The sequence below is a fragment of the Artemia sp. Qi Xiang Cuo genome, chromosome 2 (assembly GCF_049724085.1).
Source record: "Artemia sp. Qi Xiang Cuo chromosome 2, ASM4972408v1, whole genome shotgun sequence".
Classification (NCBI taxonomy): domain Eukaryota; kingdom Metazoa; phylum Arthropoda; class Branchiopoda; order Anostraca; family Artemiidae; genus Artemia; species Artemia sp. Qi Xiang Cuo.
The window spans coordinates 40,305,718-40,332,066 of NC_142795.1; the positions used below are offsets into that span (position 1 = coordinate 40,305,718).

Here is a 26,349-nt window from a genome sequence, read left to right on the forward strand (position 1 = left end):
CTTTTTTTCTTTTTTTTATTCCATGATATTCTGTTGGAAACCTCTGGCTTGTGTATATTTACTTCAACTTGGCAATTATGCATATTCAGCTTTTTTTTCTATCTAATCCGCCTTTCTTTTAATAATGGAATACTATTTGTTCGCCCGACCGGACATTACTTTTGGCTTTAAATAGTTGCGGTTGTCCAGCGCTTTTCAGCCGTTTGGGTTGAACTTTTTTTCTTTTCTTTTTGTGAGGCTCGTACATTTTTGTATACTCCTCTTTTCATCCTCTGAACTACTACAAGCAAAGCAATTTTGACACCGTTTTTCCAGTCTGCTCTCGCTTTGAGGTATATTTTCATATCCAGAAAAATACTGTTTTTGTTGTGGTGGGCAGGGTTTCTACAAAACTAGCAAAAACCAAGTGTCGCCTTTTTCTCCACAAAGGGATTGGGGAAAATTGGGTATTTCTTTAAATAAAGAGAAATTAGTTCTAGCTTATATAGACATTTCAGATCGAATGGAATTCTTTGCATCACTAAAAGTTTTAAACACATGTTTTTAAACCATGAAATTCCAGGCCTAGAATACAAGACATATACACCAAAAGATACATACATACGCATATAAGCTTTATAATAAAATAATCTTTACATCTTGACTTTCCGATAAAAACCGAGTGCAATGAAAGAAAGAAACGCCAAGTGGGTTTGCTTGATTCATGTAGGTTGACTGACTTCAGATATATTTGGAGGATCTCATCGACGGCCGCAATATCTCGGCTAACGAGTAATTTAGAGCTTAAGCCAGTTCTTAAATACACTGAACAGGGTTAATTTTAGCATATTATGGTATTAGCACTATTAGAAGCAAAAAATAGCGATTACATCTAATTTAACGCTGAACTCTCTAATTACAATTTTTCAGTTACAACTTTTCAGTTTAACCATTTTTTGGTAACTTCACATATGTTGTTTCATTTTTCGTAAGTCTTAACATACTGCTAATTTATGCTCTTTTCAATTTTTTCATAATTGTTTGAGTAGTATATTTTTCCTCTTCCACTAAATATTTTCCACTTAGCAACATTTTTCCATGTGTATTTTTCCACAGGCTTCATTTTATTGATATATTAAAAAAAGCAACAAGTTTTTTTTTATGAAAGTAAAGAGCAAAATTGAAACTTAAAACAAACAAAAATTATTCCGCACATGAGGAGGCTTTCATCTCCTCAACCCCTCGCTCGTTACGCTTAAGTTTTTTCTTGACTTATCATTCAAATTAATTTTTGAGCAGTCGATCTTAAAGGTTTAGGACAAAAAGTCTAAATTAAGCATAAAGATTGAGGTGCTCAGGAGAGGACCGCCCCCCCGCATATGCAGAATGATTTCTGTTTGGTTCAAGTTTTTAATGTTGTTCCTTTCCTTGATTTGAAGCTTCTTAATAGCTGATTATACATTACTGAACACAGTTTAACGAAAAAATAAGTAAATCAACTTGGCTAAATCAAAACTAAGATAAATATCTATATTAACCATTTATCTTGTGTATGGACTACGTAACCTTTCAGGGCGATTGCTCCGTCAATCATCGTTTCTTTCTCTACACCTGGGAATCTCAATATAAAACTTCTGATACTTTTAAATCGATTGGCTATCTTAGAATTGTTGATAGATGGAAACTTGGTCCTCTTTTGGGCAAAATCGCGTGTATTGGATTGACGGCGCTTCTTTGACTACTAAATTGCGTTGGTCCTCCAGGGTGTTGCTACAGCTGAGTTCCAACTCTGTGTCTCTTGTTAGCAAACTGAGATCAAACCCACTGCGCCACTATAGGACGTGGGGGAAGGCAAAATCGTAGTCTGGTGCCGCCAAATGGCAGAAAATGCCACTCTTGTTCCATGATCCTTTTGATCACTGAAAAAGAGCATTACATTTTTAATTTCCATTTGAATGAGCCCTCTCCCTTTCTTCTAGGACCGTTGGTTCGGTACGATCAACCCTAAAAAAAAAACATGTCCGTGATCTCTCATGAAAAAAAAAAGAAGCAAAATTCCATATTTTTGTTGATAGGAGCATGAAACCCTTACAATAAATGGGGTTCTCTGATATTTTGAATCTAATTTTGTGTTTTTCATTAAGTTAAATTGCCTCCTTACTTACAGTTCGTTCCCACGAGCTGTTTGATAAGACATGAGTTTATGAGATGAGTTCAATTTGACAAATAGAAATAATAGAATCGTTAAATTGTTTTGATGTTTGGTAACTAGAAGGGCTTTGAGCATGGATTAGTCAAGTGTTAGTGAAATAAAACATCTCGAAAACTTTTTTTCTTTCTTTTTTTAAAGAATTTTCAGTACATTGTTATGCCATTTTGGTGGCTTTGTAGCTACTAAAATGGTTATGGTAACTTTGGCCAAAATTAAATCGTTCCGTATTTATATAATGCGTTTCTTTTCTAATGAACAATGTTATTGTTTTACATTATCTCGTCTTTGCTTAGATTGGTGTAAGTATTTAATTCTGTATATACTCCCACTTAAATAAATCATAACTGATTAGGGTTTATAATGGTTACACAAAGTCTTAGTACTTGAGGAAGGTGTAACTATCATTTCTTTATATATTGATTTGTCTTATTTCAGGTGCTCTCTCGTGCGTTCCGAAATCGCTTTGTGGAGCTTCATTTTGATGAAATTCCAACTAATGAGTTGGAAACCATTCTAAATCAGCGATGTCAAATTCCACTTTCTTATGCCAAAAAACTTGTTGCTGTTCACAAGGAACTTCAGGTTCATAGAAGAGGGAGTGCTGCTTTTGCTGGAAAATCAGGATTTGTTACCCTGAGAGACCTCTTCCGTTGGGCGGAAAGGTAGCCATTTTGTTTGAATCTGTTCGAACCTTATTTCTAAAACGAGATGGTAAATCTCACACTTTTTTTACGAATTTGAAACTGAAACAACTTCTTGTTCTCAGTACCTCGAGAGCTAATTATACGACAACAGGGAATGCAACTCATCGCAGTACCAAGCCGCCTGAGGCTGAAACTACTGCGTACACTCCTTTTCTGCCCCCCTGTGTTCGAAGCTTTGCTCATTACTCCCTCCCACGAAGTATAAGATGGATCGAATTTATTGACATGTTACACCGAGTTTATTTGAGCTAGCTACACATGTCAGTTTGACAGACAATGGGTCATATCGTCTTTTGGATTGCCTCAACCGCCTTGTAAGGCTATAAAGCCAACGCTGATCTAACGTAGAAAAACCACTGGTCTGATGTAGCGACACCCAGCTAGGGTTTTACTATTTTTGTATACATAATGATTCCTTTTCCTTAATAAGTTCCTTCTGAAAGAACTGGTAGCCCCAATATTGTTTTGGTGGACCGATCTAGTTAATAGGAGAGAAGTGCCTCAAAACTATTTTGCTTTTAATTCACTTTCATTTGAATACTTTAATTATGTAAAACGCATACTAGAGGCTTGTTTTTCCGAGAATTTTTCTTATTCTTTTTAATACTTAAATAAATTCATAAATGTTTAAATGACTTCGCTAGGTAAAGTTTGAATGTACTATTCGTTGCGCCTCTTAATGCTGATTTCAAATATGCTAATCAATACCCTTGGCAAACGTGCCCCAGCCCCTTAATGGCTCCAGATTAAGCCCTAGGCTGTATACAAGACTTTTTTTTATTAATTATTATTATTATTATTTTAGATCGGCTATATTTAATATTATGAACAAACTGTTTATACAAAAAAGTACAACAATAATGCACATGTTGTACCAATAGTAAGAAGCTTTTGCCTGTATCTGGCCTAGTAACATGGGGGGGGGGGTGGCTGGAGTGTGCTGACGAGGGTAGGAAATAGTGCATTTGGATTCAAAGTTAAAAGGCGCATCTCTTAGCGAACAAAGTTATCTAAGCATTAATAAATGTACTAAAAGCTTTTATGATTCTGTTTTTTTTTCTTTTTTTTTAAATAAGAAATGTGTTATCATTATCACACGGAGCAACAGGTTCATTATCTTTATTCTGGTTTCAAAAGTATTATAGGTATGATGGTGAATCTCTATCCATAATACATTTACTTATTTCTTTAGGTGAAACAAAATTCAAGTTACACAACGAATAAAAATCCAAATGACATATCAAATATAAAAATTTAATTAAATATGTTGCCTATCGGCATGTAATAACAGGAATAGAACCAAGAGATATATTTTGCTACTCCTTACTCTCTAGAAAATCTTTTACTCCGTCGCTCCCTATTTTTCTACCTGCTGCTGCTCCCTAGTGTTAGTTTTTTTCTGGATCAATCCGATATTATTTAGGCTGCATAAATAATAAAATTAGGATTGCATTGTTTTTCAATAAATTAACATGCATAGAATCCAAATTAATTTATTTTTCTAGTAATAATTAAATCCAAGTGAAAATATTTGCTTACCTTAATAAGACACTAAACTTTGAAAGAAAGAAAAAAACTTTTTTTTTTTTTACAAATAATAATAAAAGCGGGATTTTTCAGCGTCACGACCAGAAGTCTTTATCGACGAAAAAAGAGAGAAAAAAAAAGAATATAATTGTTCTTTCCCTATTTTTCTCTTATACCCTCTCCTTTTGTGTAGGTTTCTGGATGTGAAGCCGATTATTACTTGTGCAAAAAAGTTTTTTGTTTTTTATTATTTGTTCACTTTTTTGTTAAAAGTTATACCCGTTTTTGAGTATGTTCATTTCATTTTAATTATAAATGCAAGGGCAGTGTGGTCTAAGGAATTAATTGTATTTCCAGTCAAAAAAGTGTCACAGCTTCAAAATAACTGTTATTTCTTTTGAACGAAATAAGTGAGAGGATAGTGTAGACTCTGATTCTTATTTTTATTTAAACAAAGTCTGTGGTAAGTTGATTGCTATTTTGATAGCTGTGTCACCTGCGAATAGAATTGCAAGACTAATTTTCTCCCTCAAACTTCGCGGAAGATCGTTAATATAAATCATAATATCATCAATAATATATAATTTATCATAATGTAGTATATTGATATCATTAATATAAACTCATTGTCCTGAAACAAAGGAGAAAAAAAAAGAAAGGTGTAGCATTATAGATTGTTTACGGAATTTCTTTAATCAGTAACAGAGGAGAGCTCTCCTGCGTCTATTTTTTTTCTTTATTAGTTTAGAGACTAGAACATCTAATTATGATGTTGTTGAGGAACGAAATTATTTTTTTTCTAGTTTCTGTGTCGGAGAATAAAGCGGTTATAACCTATTCTTATAAATTCATATTGGTTTCGTTTTTCTTCGTTTATTACGGAATTATTTTTTTTTATTTTCAAGATATGTTATAAATATGCCAAAAAAATTAAATATATATATTCCCCCCTTTTAATGTGATGAAATTAAAACTGGAGAACTACGACCAAAAATAAGTCAGATTATAAAGCGTAAGGTCTACTAGCTACAATACGTAAGGTCTACTAAAGTGTAAGGTCTACTAATAGAATACGTGCGATTGTGTGGCTCATGTTGCTCTAACAGGGAAAAAGAAACAAAAATCTACTTACAGCTACACAAGGGGAAAATACGCACACAGCACGCTTTGTCGACTTTGAACTTATTTCCATCCTTATTTGAATATTAATTGATGTGGTATTCAAGGAGGTTCTACCAAAGATACTAATGGAAGTTAATGTGACCAAATCCTATAATTTATGAAACATATCTAATAACTATTTAATTTGTTAGTCTTCTTAAGCGAAGAGCACGTTTAGTGTTAGTATTAACGAAAAAATTAAAATATTTGGAAATTCTTCTGACTAAATCGATCTTTAGAATTAGCTGGTATCTGTTCTGCTGTAAACCAAAATTAAACCGCAAACTGTCGTTTTTTGGATGTATAAAAGTGCACAGATGTACTTTTAGCTTTGGAGTGTTCATTTATTTAGGCATAATCCATCTTTTGATCCGGAAATTGAAAATCGATTGATTCCTTTTTGTGCGATTAGACTGTTCGCTGTGTTAACCTTAACTAATCATTGAAATATAAAAAAGAAGTCTATTTTCAACGCCATGTCACGAGCCAACCTGTTTGTCTAGAGGTAAAATAAAAAGTCATTACCTGGTTAGGCTACAGTTAACGTATCAAAATATTTTGAATTCAACTTTAAGCCTGACTTAATCCTACTTTGCTTTACTCCATCCAGCTGTTTTTATTATTATTACTTTCGTGATTTTCTAGGTATCGTTTGTCCGATGTTTCACCTACCAAATTGTATGATTGGGACCAACACATGGCAGATGAAGGGTACTTAGTCTTGTCCGGAAAGGTTAGAAAAACTGAAGAGCGTCTCATTATTCAACAGGTTAGTAATATCCAGTGTTTTGTGGTTTCATCCTAGTCAGCGTTTTTTTTTTAAACAATATCTTCTATTCTATTAAGGTTTATGTTTCCTATGAAATTTTACTTGTGCTATTTTTCAGGTCTCCTACGGTTTTAATGTATCAACAAACCATAAAACCATAAAAATAATATATCAACAAACCATAAAATAGCCCTCTAGCAACAATTAGCTTTATAGATAAAAATGTTAAGGAAACCAAGTGGCTGAAACTAGGAAATAATGAGGATGAAAAGGTGATGTTAGGTAACGATAACATTTACTGACTTAATAGCTTCATTCACCTAGGCAGCATTATAAGCAGAGTCGATGGATGCAAAGGGGAAGTAAGAAGTAGGATAGCCCGTGGCTTTTTCAGTTGAGAAAGTTTCGAAGAATTGAAAGAGAAATCGAAGAGCTAAAGTTGGGGTATTAGAAGCTAGGTTTATCAAAATGTTGAAGTATGGCTCTATAAGCTGAGGAACAATGCCTGACAGAGAAAAACGTCATATGAAACAGTGTGCGTTTCTAAAAGCTGAGAAAATGTGCTTGATAGGGAAGAACGCAATGTAGAACGGGTGATAAGAAAAAGTTGGAAGAGGAGTAGTTCCATCACAAATCTTGACCTGAAAAATAAACAGGAGATACGTCAATCTTCACTAAATCCCCAACAGTGCAAAGCCTAAAGTCCATACTGGGTCTTGGACTCTGGTTCTGGCTTTGAGGAAAAAAGGTTGGATGGGCTTGGATTTTTGCTTGATGATTATCAAGTAATGGTTCCATAACGATCTACTTTGATATTTTCCAGCTATTCTTGTTTTCACAAAGAAAGAGAATAAAAAAAAAAGTTGAATTAGTCATCGCAACAATAAAAAAAAGAAGTTATACATCCTGATAAAAATATCCTTCCTTTCCTTCATAATTCAATTGAAGATAATTCAAGATTCTTCTTTTTGTCAGGATAACAAAAACTTGTTCTGTATAATAAAAATATTAATTAATATTTGTCTAATGAAAGTTTATAAAATATACTAGTATATTGACAAATAATGTTAATCGTTGATTCATGAGCGTAATTTTTGAATTAATAGCTATTCTGCAGACCAAAACCACCTCATGCATTTCTGTATAGAAATGCATGAGGAATAATACGTACACCTCATGCGTAAGAATAATAAATTATAAATTCGAATTGGATAGTAATGAAAGTACGTTTTGAGTTGCGTCACTTTCGTAGAGGGAGTTGAAGCTAATTTAATTTTATTCATTTATTATTTATTATTAATTTAATTTTAAATATTTATATTTAAATATTTATATTAATTTATTTATTATTCATTTATTATTAATTTAATTTTATTCATTTATTAATTTTGCAATTGCAGGCGCTGGAAAAGCACATGAAGAGAAAAGTGGAGGAAGAGAGACTGTTCTGGCTTTCCGATGATACTTCGTCAGTAACGAAGGAAATCCTCCGGGAAACTGTGAATTCACCTAAAGGCTTTGAACATATTGTATGGACTTTTGAAATGAGACGCCTTGCTGTGCTCGTTGGTAAGTCCTGAAGTAGTGAAAGAGACAGGTTTTCTTAATAAAAATCAAGCAAAATTGAAGGGTTGTTGTCACGTTACCTCTTAAGCCCAAATTGGTTAATTTCTGCGAGCACTTGAAATGGATTAGAGCCAATAAAATCAGAGTTAAAAATGGCAAATTTTTGGCCGTTATGCTCTGTCTATTTCCAGAACATGCAAAAAAAAAAAAAAGAATAAGGAAAGAGACCCACCTTAGAAAAAATCATAACAAAAGGTGTTTTTTAGTGTTAAAGGCAGGTGAAGAGTATCAATTTGAAATATCTGACTTTTCTTTTGTTTGTAGTTTTATTGGTCTCTTGTACAGTCTTCGCTTTGAGGGAAGAGGTATGGATTAAAACTAAAAGCCATATGAGTTTAGACTTTGTGATCCTTATTTGTCATATAAACAGAAAAATTTATCAGCCTTTATGCTAATGATTTGACAGTTGTGGGTCGTGTTGGCGAAGCCATACTCTAACTTTCATGTCTCAAGTCATACAGGTTAAAACTCATAACGGAGTTCCGGGTGCAATACACCTACCTTTTAGATAAAATTTGGCGGTAAGGTGAGGGTCAGATAGTTCTGGTGGAGTACTGGAAAAGTCTTCTGGCTTAAAAGAGGTATTACATGACTATGTTACTGATAAGAGTTTAAGGAGATGGCCGTTGTAAATGGGACGGACTCAATTCTGTTTTGGAATCATTGAAATTGGAATTTCTTAACTGATTCCAGTTCAAACAAGGCACAACATGTCTAATTTTCTACTAAAATTTGGCGTTAGAATGAAAGACTGGACAGTTTGGAGGGGTTGCTGGCCCACATTGGCTTTCGAAACATTTAAAAATCCTTGCATGATTTCAGTTCAAAATTGTGCAATCTGTGGACCTTTTGATGCCCAGTGACTCATTCCGTAGCTTAGACTTACTTCATCATAAAGTGATTCAGGACTTCAATCGTTTTTGCACCTAAGTGTTTCTAAGATTCTATACCTTGGGCTCCTAACAGTTGGAAGTCCAGAGTAGGTTGTAAGTGGTGTAAGTTTATTTCAAAAACTTTAAGTGCCATTTTTCAACTATGAGCCCATGTTGCTAAGGATCAGAAGCAATTTGTCAAACTTAAGCCAATCTCATTTTCTTTTGATTTTCTTTCTAATGATACTCTATGCCATGGTATAGTGACGAGTGTCTTTGGCTTTTACGAAAGTGGGCCAGTTGCAAGGTTTTTTTTTCAATTTCATAGAGTTAAACCATTTTCACGTGGACATTTTTTGCGTTTTAAGGTCCTCTTTTCCCAGGGCATATACCCAAAGGACATCTGTGATTTTGTTCAAGAAGAGGGGGGGTTAAAATAAAAAACTTTATAAAACGCATAAAGAATACGTTTTTATGCATTTTTTTAGGGGGGAGGGGTAAACCCAGTACCTCCCCCCCCTCTTGATACAGCCTTGCTTATACCTTATAAGTTTGCAAGCCGATCCAATAAAAGGGGATTCCTTATGTATTTACGCCATTTTAGTGAAAATTTGCGTGTCTTTGAAGTCCTATTGATCCGGGGTATATGATCTTTAACGTTTAAGCTTATTGGGCATAAAAAACTCATCCCATGTACTTACACCCTTTTGGTTAAAATTACTTGTACTTTCAGGTCTTCTTGAATAAAGGTCGGTCTTATTAATTTATTGGTCTGGGCTGATTGCAAATATTCTAAGGGTGGTGACTCTTTTTGATCTGTGTTGATCAAAAAAATTCAAATTGAAATTCAATGGAGAGAAAGAAATTTAAAACTAAATTTCACTTTATCGATATTCAATGCCCAAACACGGGTTTTGTGTTTTCCGATTAGCTTAAACTTACCGAGTATGTATACGGAACCATGGGGATCTCAATGAAGACAACCATTATGAAACAATTTTGGGCTGTATGGATTTTTGATGCTCGAAATTGGCCCACAAGTTGTTTTTCTCCAATCCGCTTGCATCTTACAGCGTATGTAGGATGAGTAATACGAACCTCAGCAAAGTCAACATTACAGGGAAGAATGGTTCTGGTTCTATCGACTCGTTATGTCCCAAAATGAACCAACCGTTTTTTGTTTTTCTCTTTGATCAGCTTTAAATTTAAAGGATATATAGTCTAGCCAATGAATCTTCAGTGAAAACAAATCAACATACTTGTATGTATTGATTCTTACCATTCAATTTCTTTGGCGACTACAAAACAAAAATCAGATGACCTGAAATGCATTTATTTAAAAACACCTACGCTTATAACAAACCAGAACGTGAAAAGATTCATTAAATGAAATGCCGGATTAAGACGCCTGTATTAAAGGGTGTCAGCAGGATGGAAAATAGGATTGCCAAATGTGTTAAAAATTATTAGTATCCCTTTGCATGGTGTTTCTTTTTTTTAATTAAATCTAATAACGTTGATTCGATCTAATGCTTTTATTTTGAACTCTTCCCTTTTCCAAATTTTGCTTTTTTAAGTCACTATCTTTTATGTTGATATAAAATTAACTATTGACTTTTATTTCCTGAGAACTTCATTTTTATAATTCATTCCTTCTTCATCCTTCTTTGAAGGCATAAATTAAATGCTGAAAGATTTAAAAAGTCAGTTTAATTTTCCATTTAAATGGAATTTTAGTGTCTTCCCTTTTGGTGGAAATGCGAAGGTTGATGACTGAAAATGCATATCTAAACCTAATGCTCATTTAGCCTGCTTTTCCATCTTTTGCTAATAAATCAACACCTCCTTTGCTTATATATTTTTTATTAAACGTTGAATCATAAATCAATATATATATATATATATATATATATATATATATTATATATATATATATATATATATTTATATATTTATATATATATTATATATATATTTATATATATATTTATATATATATATATATATATATATATATATATATATATATATATATATATATATATATATATATATATATATATATATATATATATATATATATATATATATATATATATATATATATATATATATATATGCATATATGAGATACTAAAAGTATCTCATTTGCTTTGAATAAGAAAATACTTTGAGCCTAATACCATCCGAGCATTTAGAAAACGTGTCCTTTGAATTCTCTCAGGCAGCAATAACTAATTGTAATACACATTGCGAAAACAGCGTATTGTTGAGCTTTATTAGACTTTTTTCCTTTAGGTGTCTACAAGACCATTACTTATATTGAGGAAGGAAAGTACTCAGATTGATTAAAGAATAAAAGGCTAATGAATGTCCCTTTTTGCAAATTTATTGACACCTTGTCTACTTTTGTCGTATCCATTTGGTTAGAGATTATCTTTGTTTGTTTTATATTGCAAGTAAATTTGAAAGTTTTCTTCCATGTGAGGGAAACCTTATTCAAAGGGATGAGGCATGGTATTTGCATTCTGTACGTAGAACGCTCCACAGGTTTTCCGTACACATGAAGTTAGATTAAATCAGGTTGAGTTAAGCTAATAAACACAGTTTCGCTGAAATAATGTTTGGTTTCGTATACTATTTGGGCTTCAAGTCTGGGACCCTGAAGTCGGACTGCTCTTATGATTATACCCATACTTGTTGTATAAATGATCATTTTGCCATTTTTACGAGTATGTTCCCATTTGTGAACAAATCCCTGTATAATTACCTGGGAAAGGTAGTCTAACCAACTGGTTCCTTTTTTTCTTCTCTTTCTAAGCCTTAATCAGAACTCTTGACAAACAGAACAAAATTAAATTCTATATTCTTTTATTCTTACTTTATATAACTGGTAAATGCCCGTATCAACTAGCTAGTCACTTGATGCCATACGACAGGTAGCTGAAGCTAATACTTCTCGGAGTCCTTTCACAAAACAGCGTTTTTTTTGCCTGTTCTGATAGGCTCTTTGTCTAGTAGCTAAATAATATTTTATATAATAATTTTAATTAGAATATAATATTTTTTTGATTAATTTTGTTCCTCCCAAGCAATAGAATAGTCTTGATCGTTTTGAGAATGACAAAATGTAACTTGGGATTTTACAGGGCTGAACAGCAACTCTTCAAAATACACCGTTTCTCCTTTGTTCTTGAATTTCCCAGTTTCCTATGTGCCTTTGGTTGTTTTTCTTCCTTCTTTTTACAATCAAGGACTGTAATATTATATTATTGATATATTTTTCATTATATTCTTTATTGCATAAACTGCTTTTAAGATATTTTGTATCAACTAAATAAATTTTGGGCTTTGTCTATTGTGGCCTTCTAATCTTTCTCCGATTTATTATTCATTATTTCTTGAAGCCTGAAATATCTTTACTTCTAAAGTGGTTGCTGTTGCCTTGCGTAACTTAGTGCTACATCTCATATATTATCTTTAAAATTTCAAAATATATAATACTTACTTGTATTAAATTAGTTTTAAAAATAGCATTATATGGCTTGCGCCCAGAGAAAATTTTCTGTTCTCTTTTGAAATTTAAAGTTTACCGAATTTCCTTTTCACGAAAATAGTATTTACTTTGAAACCATGGAACTTCTTTCAAGCCAATTTCTTATTGCCTGTATTTTTTTAGAGTCTAATGATTACCGACTTAACTGATATATGTGACGTTTTCTCCTATGTTTCAAACTTATCTGAGAGTTGGTCTATTTGGGTGTTCCTTAAAACTTGAAAATTCCTACGCATTGAATAAATCTATTTTGGCAAAGAAATGTAATAGATGTGCTCTCTGACGCATCGATTATTCTTTAGAAGAGTAAAGCCAAAAGAAAACGTTGAATGATGCTTATGTTTAGTTTGTTTGTACCTGTTAGCTTTGGAGAAAACATATGCTTCACTTGGCTTGAGTAGGGCGTTTACAAAAGAAACTGACGAACGATAGTTTCTCTCTTTTGTCGGGAGGTTAACCGGGTTAAAAGAGGGAAAAAGAAAGACGGGAATCAACCACAAAGGATTGAATCAGGTCAGAAATTCCTGATAGCAATGTTTACAGTAAAGAAGAATTTAAAGAAAGTCTAATATTCAACTAAGAGTTTCTGTCCTAATGGTTCATTTCTACAATATTATCATTTCTTGTCAATAATACATCATATTTCTTGGAAAAAAAACACCACAGAGAGAGAGAGAGAGGGGGGGGGGGGGTGAGAAAGGGAGGGATGGAGAGAATGAGAGAGACAGCTTTGGTATCTACTATTGATCTAAAATCAACCTCTTTCCTCCTCAAAGAGCCCTTGCGTGTTAAAAAAAATGTTTTTGGAATATTAAGGATAATATAGTATTTTCATTAATTCATTTGTATATTTTGAATCTCTGAAAAATAAATGTTGGCAAAACTGCCTATTTGTTACTTTAAAAGGCGTAGTTGAGTAATTGTTAAGACAGAAGTTGTCTGTTTTTTTTGCTCAATATGCGTTGATAGTCAGTGACTTAATTTTAGTTGAAACTTTTAAGGCTTTAAATTTATAGTATGTTAAAATTATAATGATAATGTGAAACGTTTGGTTAGCTTGATGTCTTCTTAGTTGGTTTAATGTCTTTCGTTGTTTTGATATTTTTTTGTAGTTAGGCTATCTTGTGAATGAATTTAGAACAATAATTTAACTCTCAAAGTATTGCAAATGAATGCTGTGTTTATTCCTTGTTTTAAGTCCCTTGCTATGCAGAAAAAAGTTCTTAATTCTCAGGAAAACATTAGGTATTCAGAGAAAGGCTTACAAGACAGTGCTTGAGTCACTTAAGTCATACGTAAAATCCGTCGAACTCTTTTCTTAATGTCTTGTCGTGTAGCAAAGTCATTGCATTATAATAAGAAAACGGCCGTTGATGCAGCTGTTTTGGTGTAATATTCTGAATTGTTGGACAGTAGTACGTTGTAATCACGATACAAGGATCTGAAGGTCACAAGTTGTAAAGTGGAGCAATCACAGATGTGTATTTATATGGTTCGATGCATATGTTTAACTAATACATACCCTTGTGAAGGGTCCCTGTAGAGATACGTTGATTGTGCTATGAAGCCACACAATTGCTTTCTTTTTTTTATGATGAACGTTCTGCTGCTCGGTAACAGCAAGAGATGGAAATTTTAAACTTTTTTTTATCGGGATTGTGAGTGAAATGGAGATGATACCTTTGCCTAAAGCTTGCAACATTTCCATTATTTTTCCAGATTTTTTTTTTTTTAGGTCTCCTAAGTTGTGTAAACAAGAATAGAAACGAAGCTATCTGAGCTCCAAAAGTAAACTTCTTAGGGATCTAGTAATGTTGATTCGTGCCAAAGAAGGATTATTTATTCTAGGCCCTAGATAGAAAATTCAGTATTTCTTATAGATTTTTAGGGTACACTTCTGTAGAAGTATATACGGAAATCTAAAATTTTGAAATTTTTGCTTCCATTTTGATCAAACTTAATGAAATTTTGTAAGCATATGAAGCTTGTGCCCAATAAGTTGACCGAGAAAAAATCCAAATGCAATCTGACTAATAAGGTTGAGAGTATAATCTGTCCAGAATCTTTTCATTTGCGCGTCTACCAGAAGGGTATTTGCAACCAGAAGGGGTTTTTGTATCTAAACCAAAATTATTTGCAAGTCAGCATTCCAATTGTGCCAACAGTGTGTCCAGACGCAATTTTGTCTCTATAGAGGACACGCCAACCCCCCCCCCCCCCCCCAATATTTTCGCTATCGTATTATCGGATTTCGATTCCTTGATATATATTTTTTTTTTTCTGGGTATCATACCCTCTACGGGGAATTTAAAGGAGTAGAGGGTTCAGTTATTGTCATAAAATACAAAAGTTTAGAGTATATGACAATTATTCTCATTGGGTATATTAGGTGTGTCTTGGACATATTTTTCAGGGGCTCATGTCTGAACTGAACTCTGTGGGGGGGGGGGGGGGCTAAAATTGTCAACTTCAGATCATCTACCAAAATAGTCTATCAAATCTCATTCAAACTTTGTGGTATGAAAGAGCAAGCGTCCTAGTTAGGCTTATCTGATCCGGTCTCTGGGGGTGGGGTAGGGTGGTTACCAGAATGTTCAGATTTTGGTCAAAATTTGTGGAACGAAAAGTAAGTGTTTTTTTTTACATTTTTTTTTTTTTTTTTGTGTCTGGACATAATTCATTATCTGCAGCAGAAGGAAGTTCCTAAATTGATTTTTTTTCATAACGGCCGAAGGGGATCCCGAAATTCTTATCATCAGGATAAGTATCAGACGGGTTTGTTGGATTTTACAAAATTCTTTGGGAAATAAAAGATGATTTCTCAGTTATGCCGACATTTTCTCAGTCATAACCAGTCCGACATTTGTAGAGGAAGAAAAGGGGAGTGATCGCTAATTTCTTTTCACCTGGACATTTAACGTGGTGTGTTTTTAGGTATCAACCAAGCTCAGTAAGGAGTCAGCTTAACTGTCCTAGTTAGTCCGTTTCGGTGTCCCGGACAGATTCAACCTCTCTGGTGGATGAGGAAAAGGGTCCCTAAGTTCTTGCTATAAGCACTTATACCAGAAGAGGACATCGGAGCCAAATCAAAGAGGTGGGAAGCACACTATTTTTATGGTGTGCATGTTACCCTCTCTATGAGGAGGGAGGGAAAATATATGAAAAGCACTTCCTCAGTCTAAATACTAGACGGGCAGATATTCAACAATGTCTCGTCAACAGCTACAGTTATTGCCTTGGATGTTTGTGCTCGATTGGACCTCTGTGAGGAAAGCGGTACACTCTTGTTTTTTATGTCCTTGAGAATGACTTGTTAGATTAGTAGTTTCGACATTTTTTTTGCCTTTATAGGACTTTTTTCAATACGGTAGAAACTGTTGCTTGTGTTGATCTGCAATGGTGATACATGGGTCACAGTTTTTGCATCAATTCACGGGTCTTGAAACAAGACGGCTTGTTATTCCCTATTATTCACATGCTTTATCAAGAGAACTGGGATAATGAAGGTATGAAGTCATATTACACGAATGGAAACCGTCTAATATTCATGGACATGGAAAGCTGCCGACACTTTAGCAGCATAGCTTGTGTTTTGACAGCTTTTATTTGAGCAAAAAGTATTTTTATATGTAAAACTGGTTTTTCAGATTTAAATTTGAAAGCTGCCAAGCAGCATTGCTATATTGCTACCCCACTTTTTACACGGCGGGCTCTGAGTTCCCTTGCATGCATAATGAACGCATCTAATTAGCTCTAATTGGTCACAGCTTTTATTCATATCACGCAAGACAATATATAAGGGTGGAGGGGACGGGTAGTAGTTACTTTTGCCCCTTCGAAAAAGGGAAAATTATTTACAGTTATGCACTATTGGTTTTTTAGTGACATTTCCCTCATAGAGTTCCTTCAAAATTGTCCTCATTCCTCCTAAATCAAAACTCTGGGCATGGGCTTAATATTGTAAAATGTCAGGCATCTTAGCTTTACTAATTAAGTATAGTCTTTGTACCAGCCAAAGTGTAAAGGGAGGATGCGTGAATTGTGTGGCGTAGTGTTTATTGACAGCTCTTTCCTAGTTGTCCTACATTGCCAAACATTGGGTAGATAAGTTGCCAGCATGTACAATTGTATTGATCGACACAACCCACGTAGATTGTGATAAATAGTAAAGAATTCCCAATTATTCTTTAATTTTGTTGCCAATTTTAGGAAAATCTTTCAAATTCAAAGAGCCTGTATTGCTTGTTGGAGATACTGGTTGTGGTAAGACTACTATTTGCCAACTGTTTGCTGCTCAAAGCTCAAAACATCTTTACTCTGTTAATTGTCATCAACATAGTGAGGCTGCAGATTTTCTTGGAGGATTGAGACCGGCTCGGAGTCGAAATGAGGTATAATTTGCTTATTTCAAGCCATATTGAATTTCGTCAACATGACTAAAGTACTTTTTTTTATATGGTGTCGTAGCTCAGTTTAAAAATTCTTCTTGTTTCGTGCCAGGGACCAATTATTTTGGCAACAGCAAAAAAAGTTGTATCGTGTAGAATTTGGAACGTGAAAGAGGTGCATCCTCAGGCCTCTGTCAGCATCAATGAATCAAATAGTGAATTTTATTGAATTTACATTGACAGACGTATCTCATTATTAGAAAAAGGTCAGTCTTGATAGATAGATAGATATTTATTTCGAGAAATTACTATCACAAGCCCTGAAGGGCCGAATTCGAATTTCGAAGTCCATAAAAAAAAAAAAACAAGCAAGAAAATCATAACAAAAGCACAACAACTAAAAAATTGGCAACCAATGCAAAAAAATAAAAATAAATAAATAATTAAATATCGGAATGCTATATGATTCCTTTGTCACTTATATTAAAAACTGCAAAATGGCAACTAGTTAAAAAGATAAAAACTGAAAAAATAAATAATATACACATTAACAAATGTTTAAAAAACAACATAAAAAGGGGATAGGGAACAAAAAAAAGAGTATAAAGAAATACGAGCTGTTTCTTTTATTATATAAGAGATAAGACAAAATTTATGTACAAATTAACCACTATTTATTATATCAGTAAAAAAAGGGATAAAAGATTTCTTATACCGCAAGGTAGTACAAAGAATGGGAGATAAGGTGGGGATAGGCTGGGACACAGTTCGTGGAGGACGATTTCTATCAGGTACATGGTAATCAGGGAAAAGGTTCGCAGTACGGGGGTTCAAAAGTGCCAACTTACCAAAACGGAGGCACAAATCATTTCTTCGTCTCTCGAGGGTCTCTAGGTTTGAAATATTTAACAAATGCAAATATGGTATCATGCCCTCTTTAAGAATAATTCCTAGAGCTCTCTTTTGGACATTTTCAATTTTTTGTGTTACTTCAATTGAGAGGCCAGAGTGCCACACAAGACAAGCATACTCTAATATGGGACGCACAAAAGAAATGTATACTTGTAGTAAATGTGATTGGGGGCAACTGAATTTATTTAAAAGTTTAAGGAGGGAAAGCGAGGAGTTTGCTTGTCGTAGGATATTATTTATTTGGGCATCCCATTTCAAATTGGAAGAAATTGTAACACCAGAGGTTTCCGGAGGAATAGGAGCAAGAAAAAAAGGGGGGATTTAAGGAAACTTACTGAGACTTGCGGATTTAGAAGGGTTAACTGTCATGTCAAGGGAAGAGGCCTCACAGGCAATATCTTGGAGTATGCCCATTGGGTTGTCTAAAGATGTTTTTATGACATATCTCTAAAACTGTCAAGTCATCGACAAATTTCCATCTATTGTCATAAAGGGTTGAAAGGCTGTTAATCATAAGAGAAAAAAGGAGAGGGCCTAGAATAGTCCCCGGAGGAATACCATTAAGTATGGGGAGATGATCTGAGAAACAATTTAGATATTTAACTGCTTGAGATCTATTAGAAAGAAAAGAGGCAACGAGCTTAACCAGGAAAGTTTCAATGTGGAATGCATTTATAAGTTTATCTATGAGTAAATTATGGTTAATCAAATCGAAAGCTTTTTGAAGACCAATAAAAATTAGATTAAGCCAAGTGTTAGGTTTTTATAGTAATTTACCCATGGTATCAACAAGATGGATCAGGTAATGAGAGGTTGACGTGGATTTGAGATTACCAAACTGTCTAAGATCAATGAGGGGGAGGACTTTCATCTTAAACTTGCGAGAAAACTTTCACACAATTTTGAAAAAATTGAAGTGATGGGAATCGGACGAATAACATAAAAGTCAGGCTTCACATTTTATTTTTGATTTTCGTTATTAAGCCTTGCTTCCAATATTTAGAGAATTTTCCAGATTTGGCAATTTCATTAAAAAAGGTAAAGAAGGGTTTTGCGAGGTAATCACTGAAAGCTTTAACCAGAGGAACAAGAATATCTAAAGGGTAAATACTTGATCGTTTTAGTTTTTCAATTTTTTTTACAACATCAAGTCGAGAAATATGTGGGAGTGAAAAATGATCAGGAATATCTCGAAATTCGTAAGATAGTGGTGGGAGACTCTGGACAATAGCAGCCAGAAACTTGCTGAGGTCATTAGCTGTGGTCTTTGGAGGTTCATTTATATTAAAATTTAGTTGTTCTTGACTCTTGTCGGTAAGTTTTTTAATTTCAGAGTACCAGTTCTTTGGTTTATCATGGCACAAGTATTTAATTTTATTTTTATAATAGGCTCGGGCAGCTTTTCTAATTTGACTTTTTAATTCCTTTCTTAACTTATTTGCTTCGGCTAAATTACCCCTCTTAAATAAGCTTATTTTCGTGCGGATTAATATTTTTATGTGATTATTTATGTAAGGTGTAGGCCACTGGAGCATTTTTTGATTTTTTTTTCTGGGACATATAATGAGTAGGAATCAAATAGTTGTTTGTGAAAAATCAAATTTTTTTATCAAGGTTATTAGAATTATAAAGGTCTGACCAACTTTCACTGGTCAGCCATGATCCAAAAGAAAAAAGGCCTGTGTCACTGAGGGGACGGCAAACCCCAATGGAGGTAGCAAAGGAATGTTCAATGGCTGAAAAGGGATAAAAAAGAAGACAATAGTGGTAACTGCCTCCTAGTGGTGGCAGTGCTTGCGGGGAGTTGTAATACTTACTCATGTTTGAACAAATAACATCGAGAGAGGTGTTACCTTTTGTTGTAGATATTTTAACCAGTTGTTTAATATTAAGAGATGTGCAGATAGAGTCTATCCTCAGGTCATTCGCATCGCCAAGTAAGCAAATACCAGCGTTCTGATACTTTGATAACACAAAGTCAGCACTTATAAGAAATCGTTGTATACATTTACGTTTCTGGTCAATACTTTGGTTAGGGAAATGATAAAAGACGGCGGTTACAATTAAATTGAAAGGGCGGGGAAATACTTTCGGTCTAAGGCTAAGCCATAGAATTTCATCATAATCTGATAAGTTGAGGGTGGGAATGAGCTTAGGTTGGAGGTTATCTCGGAAAAAAAATAATATACTACCCCCTTTTTTCCCGAGAGGGTGATCGGGAGGGCGAAGTTTTATAAACTGAGTATAATTGCTGATTTTTAGAAAATCTGGGTTCTGGGACTGAACCTCTGTCACAGCAATAATATTAATTTTATGAATTTCAGAGATACCCTTGAGTTCGGTAATTTTGTCAAAATTCAGGCTCTCAGCATTAGTAAGTAGGAAAGTTGGAAATTTAAACCGATTTGGGTATTGGGATTTTTTTTCAATTCGGGAGGGAGTTATTTGGGATTGAAGTTTATGAGAAGGGTGCTGTGGGTAAGGGTGTGGTTTTGAGGCATTATTAAAAGGCGGGACTGGACCGGGCTTGAGAGAAACGGAGGACAGCGAACAAATTATGGGAATATTATTAAGTTGGGATGGAACTACGGTGGAATTCGTCTTACTATTTAAAGTTTTAGAAACTCTGCATGGATGTGTTACCTTTGGATTGTTCTGCCTGCTTACTCTTAAACCAGAGTCATACTGGTAGGGTAGCCAGGGGGAATAAAGTGCAAGGGAAGGGAGAAAGGTTTCCTGGTGATCTGGGAATAAGTCAAATTGGGAGTGTTCTTTATATGGGGGTTGGGGGGCAAGATGATGCTGAGGGAAGGAAGTATGGTAGGAGGTGTCTGAGAGGGGAGGGGTAGTGTTTGTTTCGGCAAATAACAGGTGGAGTCCAGAACCGGTCGGTAACTGCTTGGACGCACGGAGAAGAAAAGAGTCGAAAGGGAGTGCATTTTTGGGAGGAATATGAGTGAGGGGGGGGGGGTTGGGGATGGTCCGAATTGAGTAAAGTGTTTTTGGGGGTTGGACTGACTGGGCAGGCGTAAGTACTTGGGGCGGAGGATTGTTTCGAGGGATGGATTCCTGAGGTATACTGCGCTGTATCGGGTATGCAGGGGGATAAGGCTGAAAGTCGAATGGAACACGAACTAGGGGAGGAGGGGTCGTGAATACTTTCGGCGTCACCCTAAAAAACGTTGGGTTACCTTGTTACCTTGACTGGTAACAGCTGGGACTGCCCAAGTTTGTGCACTTGTTTTTTGTTTGCAGCTCGATTTATTTCGTAAAAAGGAAGGGGGGACATAAATATGCAGGCTATCACACCCAAAACAACGCCCTCTTGATGCTAACTTACATAAAGGAACGTGGTCAAAATTACACTTTGTTTTAGTACACTTACCAGTGAGGTAAAAACGACATAAGTGCAATAACGAGCGCTTCTTTTGGTCGCACTTGTTATATAAAAATTGAGAACAAACTCTTGGACTAGCTTCATTTTGTTTTTTGAAGTTACGGGTAATACATCCATGATTATAGGGGCACTTTGGACCTAATTTACGATTTCCTTGCTTAAAAACCTAATTTACCTAATTTACAATTAATACTGGACCTAATTTACAATTTCCTTGTGCCATTTACGTTATCTTGCTATATCTTACAGTACAATAAAGATTTTGCAACATTAAAAAAATACTTTTTTTTATTTGAGAAGGACTCACAAACTTCTACGAGTATATTCCAACTATAAAATTCCTTAGAAGAAAGAAAGAAATGACTTCCCCGTTTTGTCGTTTTAAAATCCTGTTTTCGTTCTGTTTGTGCTTTCAGTCTGCGAGTGTTCTTTTTATGTCTCGTGGTCTCGAAGTTGAAAGCCCTTAATTATACATTACTGTTTGAAAGCGTCTCAAAAGATCCAAATTTTGCTTTACAAGGCAAGATTATGTTTTACTTTGTATTTAAAAATCTGCAAAGACATGTTTATCTATAAGCTTTTGTTTCCTTATTTTTCTTGTTCATGGAATATATTGGAATCCAAACATTAACTTAAAACATAAAAGTGCGGGTTGAATGAAAAAGCATTTGTTCGTAAAATTTAAAAATGAAAGAAAAAAGTCCAATACGTCGATGCCATATTTCAGGGACAGGCTTCATATCATCACCCTGTAAGACTTGTCTGGTTACTTTCCGGCTCTATTGCTTTTAAAGAATGTTCCCATTGATGGCTTTGATGGAATTCGTTGTTGATTAGGCCTTTTTACTCATCTTTATTAGACCCAGTTCCTTGTTTGCATGTATGGTCATTGGTACCTCAAATTTGAGCATGTTCGCTACAAAAAGCTGTTGCTAGTGTGATAAATGAGAATCTAGAAAAGATGACCGCGTACAACGGTTAATTTGTCTTGTTTTTGCCCATAATGAAATGATTATTTATTATGACCTGTTATATCAACAACGCAGTACCTATACGTTTCAAATTGCAAATGTAAGAGTATATCCCACAGAGGCTCATATGGATACTTCCAAGTGTCTTAACCAAAATCTGTGCTTTCAAATAGTTTTAGTAGTATTCTAGAACGTTTTCAAATCTGTCAAATGCTCTTTCATACTAAAACATAAATTCTATCTTCACACAGTTAAGCTTTTTCAAATATAAAATGGCTTAACTGTATGTCAAAGAAAATGCCTGATCAAGGACAGAAAGAAAAGCGCGGATATTCACTTATTTGTTCTTGTTTTTGTTGTGTTTTTTTTTTTCTTGTGTTCTCCTTTATCTTAGGTACTGTTACAAGATTTCATACAACCTATAGAGAAAATTATTTGAAAAAAACTACGTTTTCTAAAGAGTTAAAGAGGCTGAGTTACAAGGTCGAACCTTAAAACGTACAGGGATTAGGGGGCACAGTCGGGGGGCTGCCGCCCCCAAACCCCCCGCTTTCGCAGCCTTTAAATAAAAAAAAAGTTTTTTAAACTGAGACTAAGGAGCGACATTAAATCTTAAAACGAACAGAAATTATTCCGTATATGAAAGGGGCTGTGCCCTCCTCAACGCCTCGCTCTTTACGCTAAAGTTTTTATTGTTTAAAAAAAGAGTTTTGATAAATTCAAACTTTAGCGTAAAGAGAGAGGCGTTGAGGAGGGTACAGCCCCGGTCATATACGGAATAATTTCTGTTCGTTTTAAGATTTAATGTCGCTCCTTACTTTCATTTTAAAAAACTTTTTTTTTTTAAAGGCTGCGAAAGCGGGGGTTTGGGGGCGGCAGCCCCCAACTGTGCCTCCTAATCCCTGTACGTTTTAAGGTTCGACCTTGTAACTCAGCCTCTTTAACTCTTTAGAAAACGTAGTTTTTTTCAAATAATTTCTGCACGTTTTTGTACAGTTTATTACTTATTATTGCTTGACTAACTTAGATGATTGTGTACAATTCTTTTCTTTCTCGACAGGGTGTTTTAAGGGTCGATCTTGTAACTCAGCCTATTTAACTCTTTAGAAAACGTAATTTTTTTCAAATAATTTAAAAAAGAAACTGAGTTTCTTTTTTAAAATTTAAATTCAGTATATTAAACATTTTCTTTAACTGTGAATCGAACCCGGGTTTTCCGTCTGACAGTTATGAGTCCTGACCGTTTCACTAAAGATACATAACTGTATTTGTTTTTAGCAATGGGGATCTATTTTTGAAGCAAGCAAAACTTGATATTTGGTTTTTGGAAAACAGGGAAGGAGTGATCAGATTGAGCTGAAATTTCGAGGATAAGCTCCCAAACCTTAGGAAAGCTTATCCTCTAAATTTCAGGAAAACGAGGTTTTTCGTAAATGTAAATTCGGGGTATAATTTTTTCGGTCTGAAAATATCAAAAGGCCCTAACAGGTCAAATTCCGCTTCGAATTAGTCCTCATTCACTCGGATTAGTTGCCAACGGGGGCCTGTAGGCGTGTATAAGAAAAAAAAACGAAATGAATTTTAATTGGCTCCATTTGGTTTTCTGAAAACAGGGAAGGAGTTATGGGATTGAGCTGAAATATCAAGGATAAAACTCCGGGCCCTAGAAAATCTTAACCTCTAAATGTCAGACCACTTAGACAACGTTAATGGGGGTCGGTGGTTGTAGGGTCCAAACTTCCGGCCCAGTTTACCCCATGAAGATAAAGTCGGAGGAGAATGAAATTATGCACATTTCTTAGTTTGAGCTTGAGCTACAAAATGCGATTACCGCCGTCTCTCTGCGATCTCTAGGACCTGAAATCGCTTAACATTGTGGTGGGTCGCCTCTTTATAGAGGCACAAGTGTGCCTCCTTGATGACCGTTAGCTTTAAAAAAGTGGAAATGAAAAGGTCCTTGTTGGTGGATAATTGCTATTTACTCGTCGCTCTTCAAGAGCTAATGCACAGATAGCCAGTTCATAGACATGATCCGTGGCAAACTTCTTGCGAAAATCTTTGCAAATATCAAAAAGAATATACTTTTAGAATATTCTAAAGAATATTTGGCTTCCATTCTAGTTGTATCTTTTTCGTTTTTATTATTATTATCTTAATCGACTTGAGGGTCCACTGCAGCTCGTGCGTTTTATTTTACTGTTTTTTTTTTGTCAAATAAGACGTTATCTCACTTTGAATGGGAGTAAAGAAAAACCAAGAAAAACTATTGAAAAAAATTGTCAACTGTCTTATTTGGACTCTTCAAAATATATGTTTACTATGATAAAACAAGATATATGCGTAAATGGAAAATTAAGTATGACTCGTCAGTTATTTTTTCATTTCTAACCATTCATCTTTGACGATGCATGGGACTTTGATATTTCCGCAAAGGCTTTTAAATCTCTCATGCAGTATCAGGTATTTATTCTAAGAGACCTTTTCGCCTCGATGAAGCTTGTGTCCCATTGAAAAACGGAAGAAAAGAAGCCTTAGACTTTCAAAGGTGAGAGGACTTCTTTTTGTCAGGGCCTCTGAGAAAATCGGATGCCATGAAGTCTTATTTCCTTGTGAATTAGGTTTCGTTTCCCTCCTTTTCATATTATTTGTCAATGAGTCCAAATATCTTATTTTCAAGTTATTTTGAACATGGTAGAGAATGGTTTAATCATTTCTTGATATATACTTCTAGAGGGGTAGTTTAAATGTGCCATTACGCATATATGGTGAAATTTAGTTCAGAGAGGGGACGGAATATTTTTATAATAAAAAATAAAAACTAGGGAATTTTGTAGGAAATAAAGGGAATTAAATCAGAGACTTCTGAATATCGTAACATATTCATGACGTTTTTTAATAAGAGCAGGGGGTTCCTAGTTCCTCGCCTAGTTAGTTCTGGGTTCCTTTTGGAGCTTATTGAATTAAATGTTGGCATAACGCTTCTGAATTTTATTCGGTATTATGATGTTTTTACAACTTTGTTATAGCTACTTACTGCTTTAGTAGAACTAAAAATAGCAAATAGTTTGTGGTAAGGAATTGTAAGTGAGGAGAGAAACGCCAGAAAAACTGTAAGTGAGGAATTGAAACTCTAAAAAACAGAATTTTGGTAATAATAGATAACAAAAGAATTGCCTTTTTATGCTGGTTTCTACATATAAAAAGTTCATTAAATTTAATGTTACCCATCAAAAGCCACAAGTCTGTGAAAATTTGCCCGATTTTCGGAACAAGGCCGAAGGGGGAAATATCCCCAAAAAGTCAAACAATATTAATGGAAATCATACATCAGATTCAGCATATCAGAAAACCCAGGCTCTAAAACTTGAAAGCCATGGCTAATTAGAGTAAAGCCGAGACAGAGGGTCTCTGTGGGAGGTAAAGCTCCCGTAACTTTTTCAGAATTGTATAAAAATTTAGAATTTTGCCTTTTATGCCAGAAGAAAGATCACAGATGCGTGTTCATTTATTTTTTTCCATGGTTGATCGTATCGAACGAGTGATCCTAGAAGTTCGAGAGGGGGCTCATTTGATCGTAAACAAACAGTCCTAGTGCCCTTTTCAAGTGACTAAAAAGATTGTTGGGCAACTAGCCCCCTCCCACGCCTCTTGTTTCCTCAAAGTCCCCCGACCAACCTTTTGAGATAACCATTTGGTTTAGTATAGTTGAATGGTGTAATAACTATGCCTTTGGGGACGTCATGACCCCCCATTGACTCTGGGGGAAGGGCTGTAAGTTGGCAATTTGCCTATTGTTCACATATGGTATTTGTTAATGGGAAATATACAGAATTTTGGGGGGTATTTATTGGGGGGGGGGGGTCCGCGGGGAGAAATTTTTAGAACAAATTGTACAGGGTGGGGAAGGGGAGAGGGAGGGGGATTTCCTTGCATGATCTGAAAAGCGGTCTGAAATAAAAAAAACGAGTTTTTTCAACTAAAAGTAAGGAGCTACATTAAAAATTAAAACGAACAGAAATTATTTCGTATGTGAGGGGGGCTGTCTCTTCCTCAACCCTCGCTCTTTACGCTAAAGTTTGACCTTTTGCCATAATTCTTCAAGGAAGACTGCTCAAATACAAGTGCTGTTGAATTTGAATGAGATGTATTGTTATAGAACTTTTAAGACTTTATCGTAAAGAGCGAGAGTTGAGGAAGGGGCAGCCCTCTCAAATACGGAATAATTTCTGTTTGTGTTAAGTTTTAATGTTGGTACTTTCTTTAATTTGAAAAACC

General features: G+C 34.8%; 1 protein-coding gene across 2 annotated transcripts in view; it reads left to right on the plus strand.

The window, feature by feature from the left end:
* The window catches only part of LOC148955225 (midasin), a 348,425-nt gene that overhangs the window by 74,079 nt on the left and 247,997 nt on the right, over positions 1-26,349 (plus strand). For both annotated transcript variants that reach the window (XM_089100939.1, XM_089100949.1), the window contains 4 exons: positions 2,627-2,853; positions 6,229-6,352; positions 7,753-7,921; positions 16,616-16,797. In XM_089100939.1, the coding sequence (XP_088957065.1) occupies positions 2,627-2,853; positions 6,229-6,352; positions 7,753-7,921; positions 16,616-16,797 (702 nt within the window). The remainder of the gene's footprint in view (positions 1-2,626; positions 2,854-6,228; positions 6,353-7,752; positions 7,922-16,615; positions 16,798-26,349) is intronic.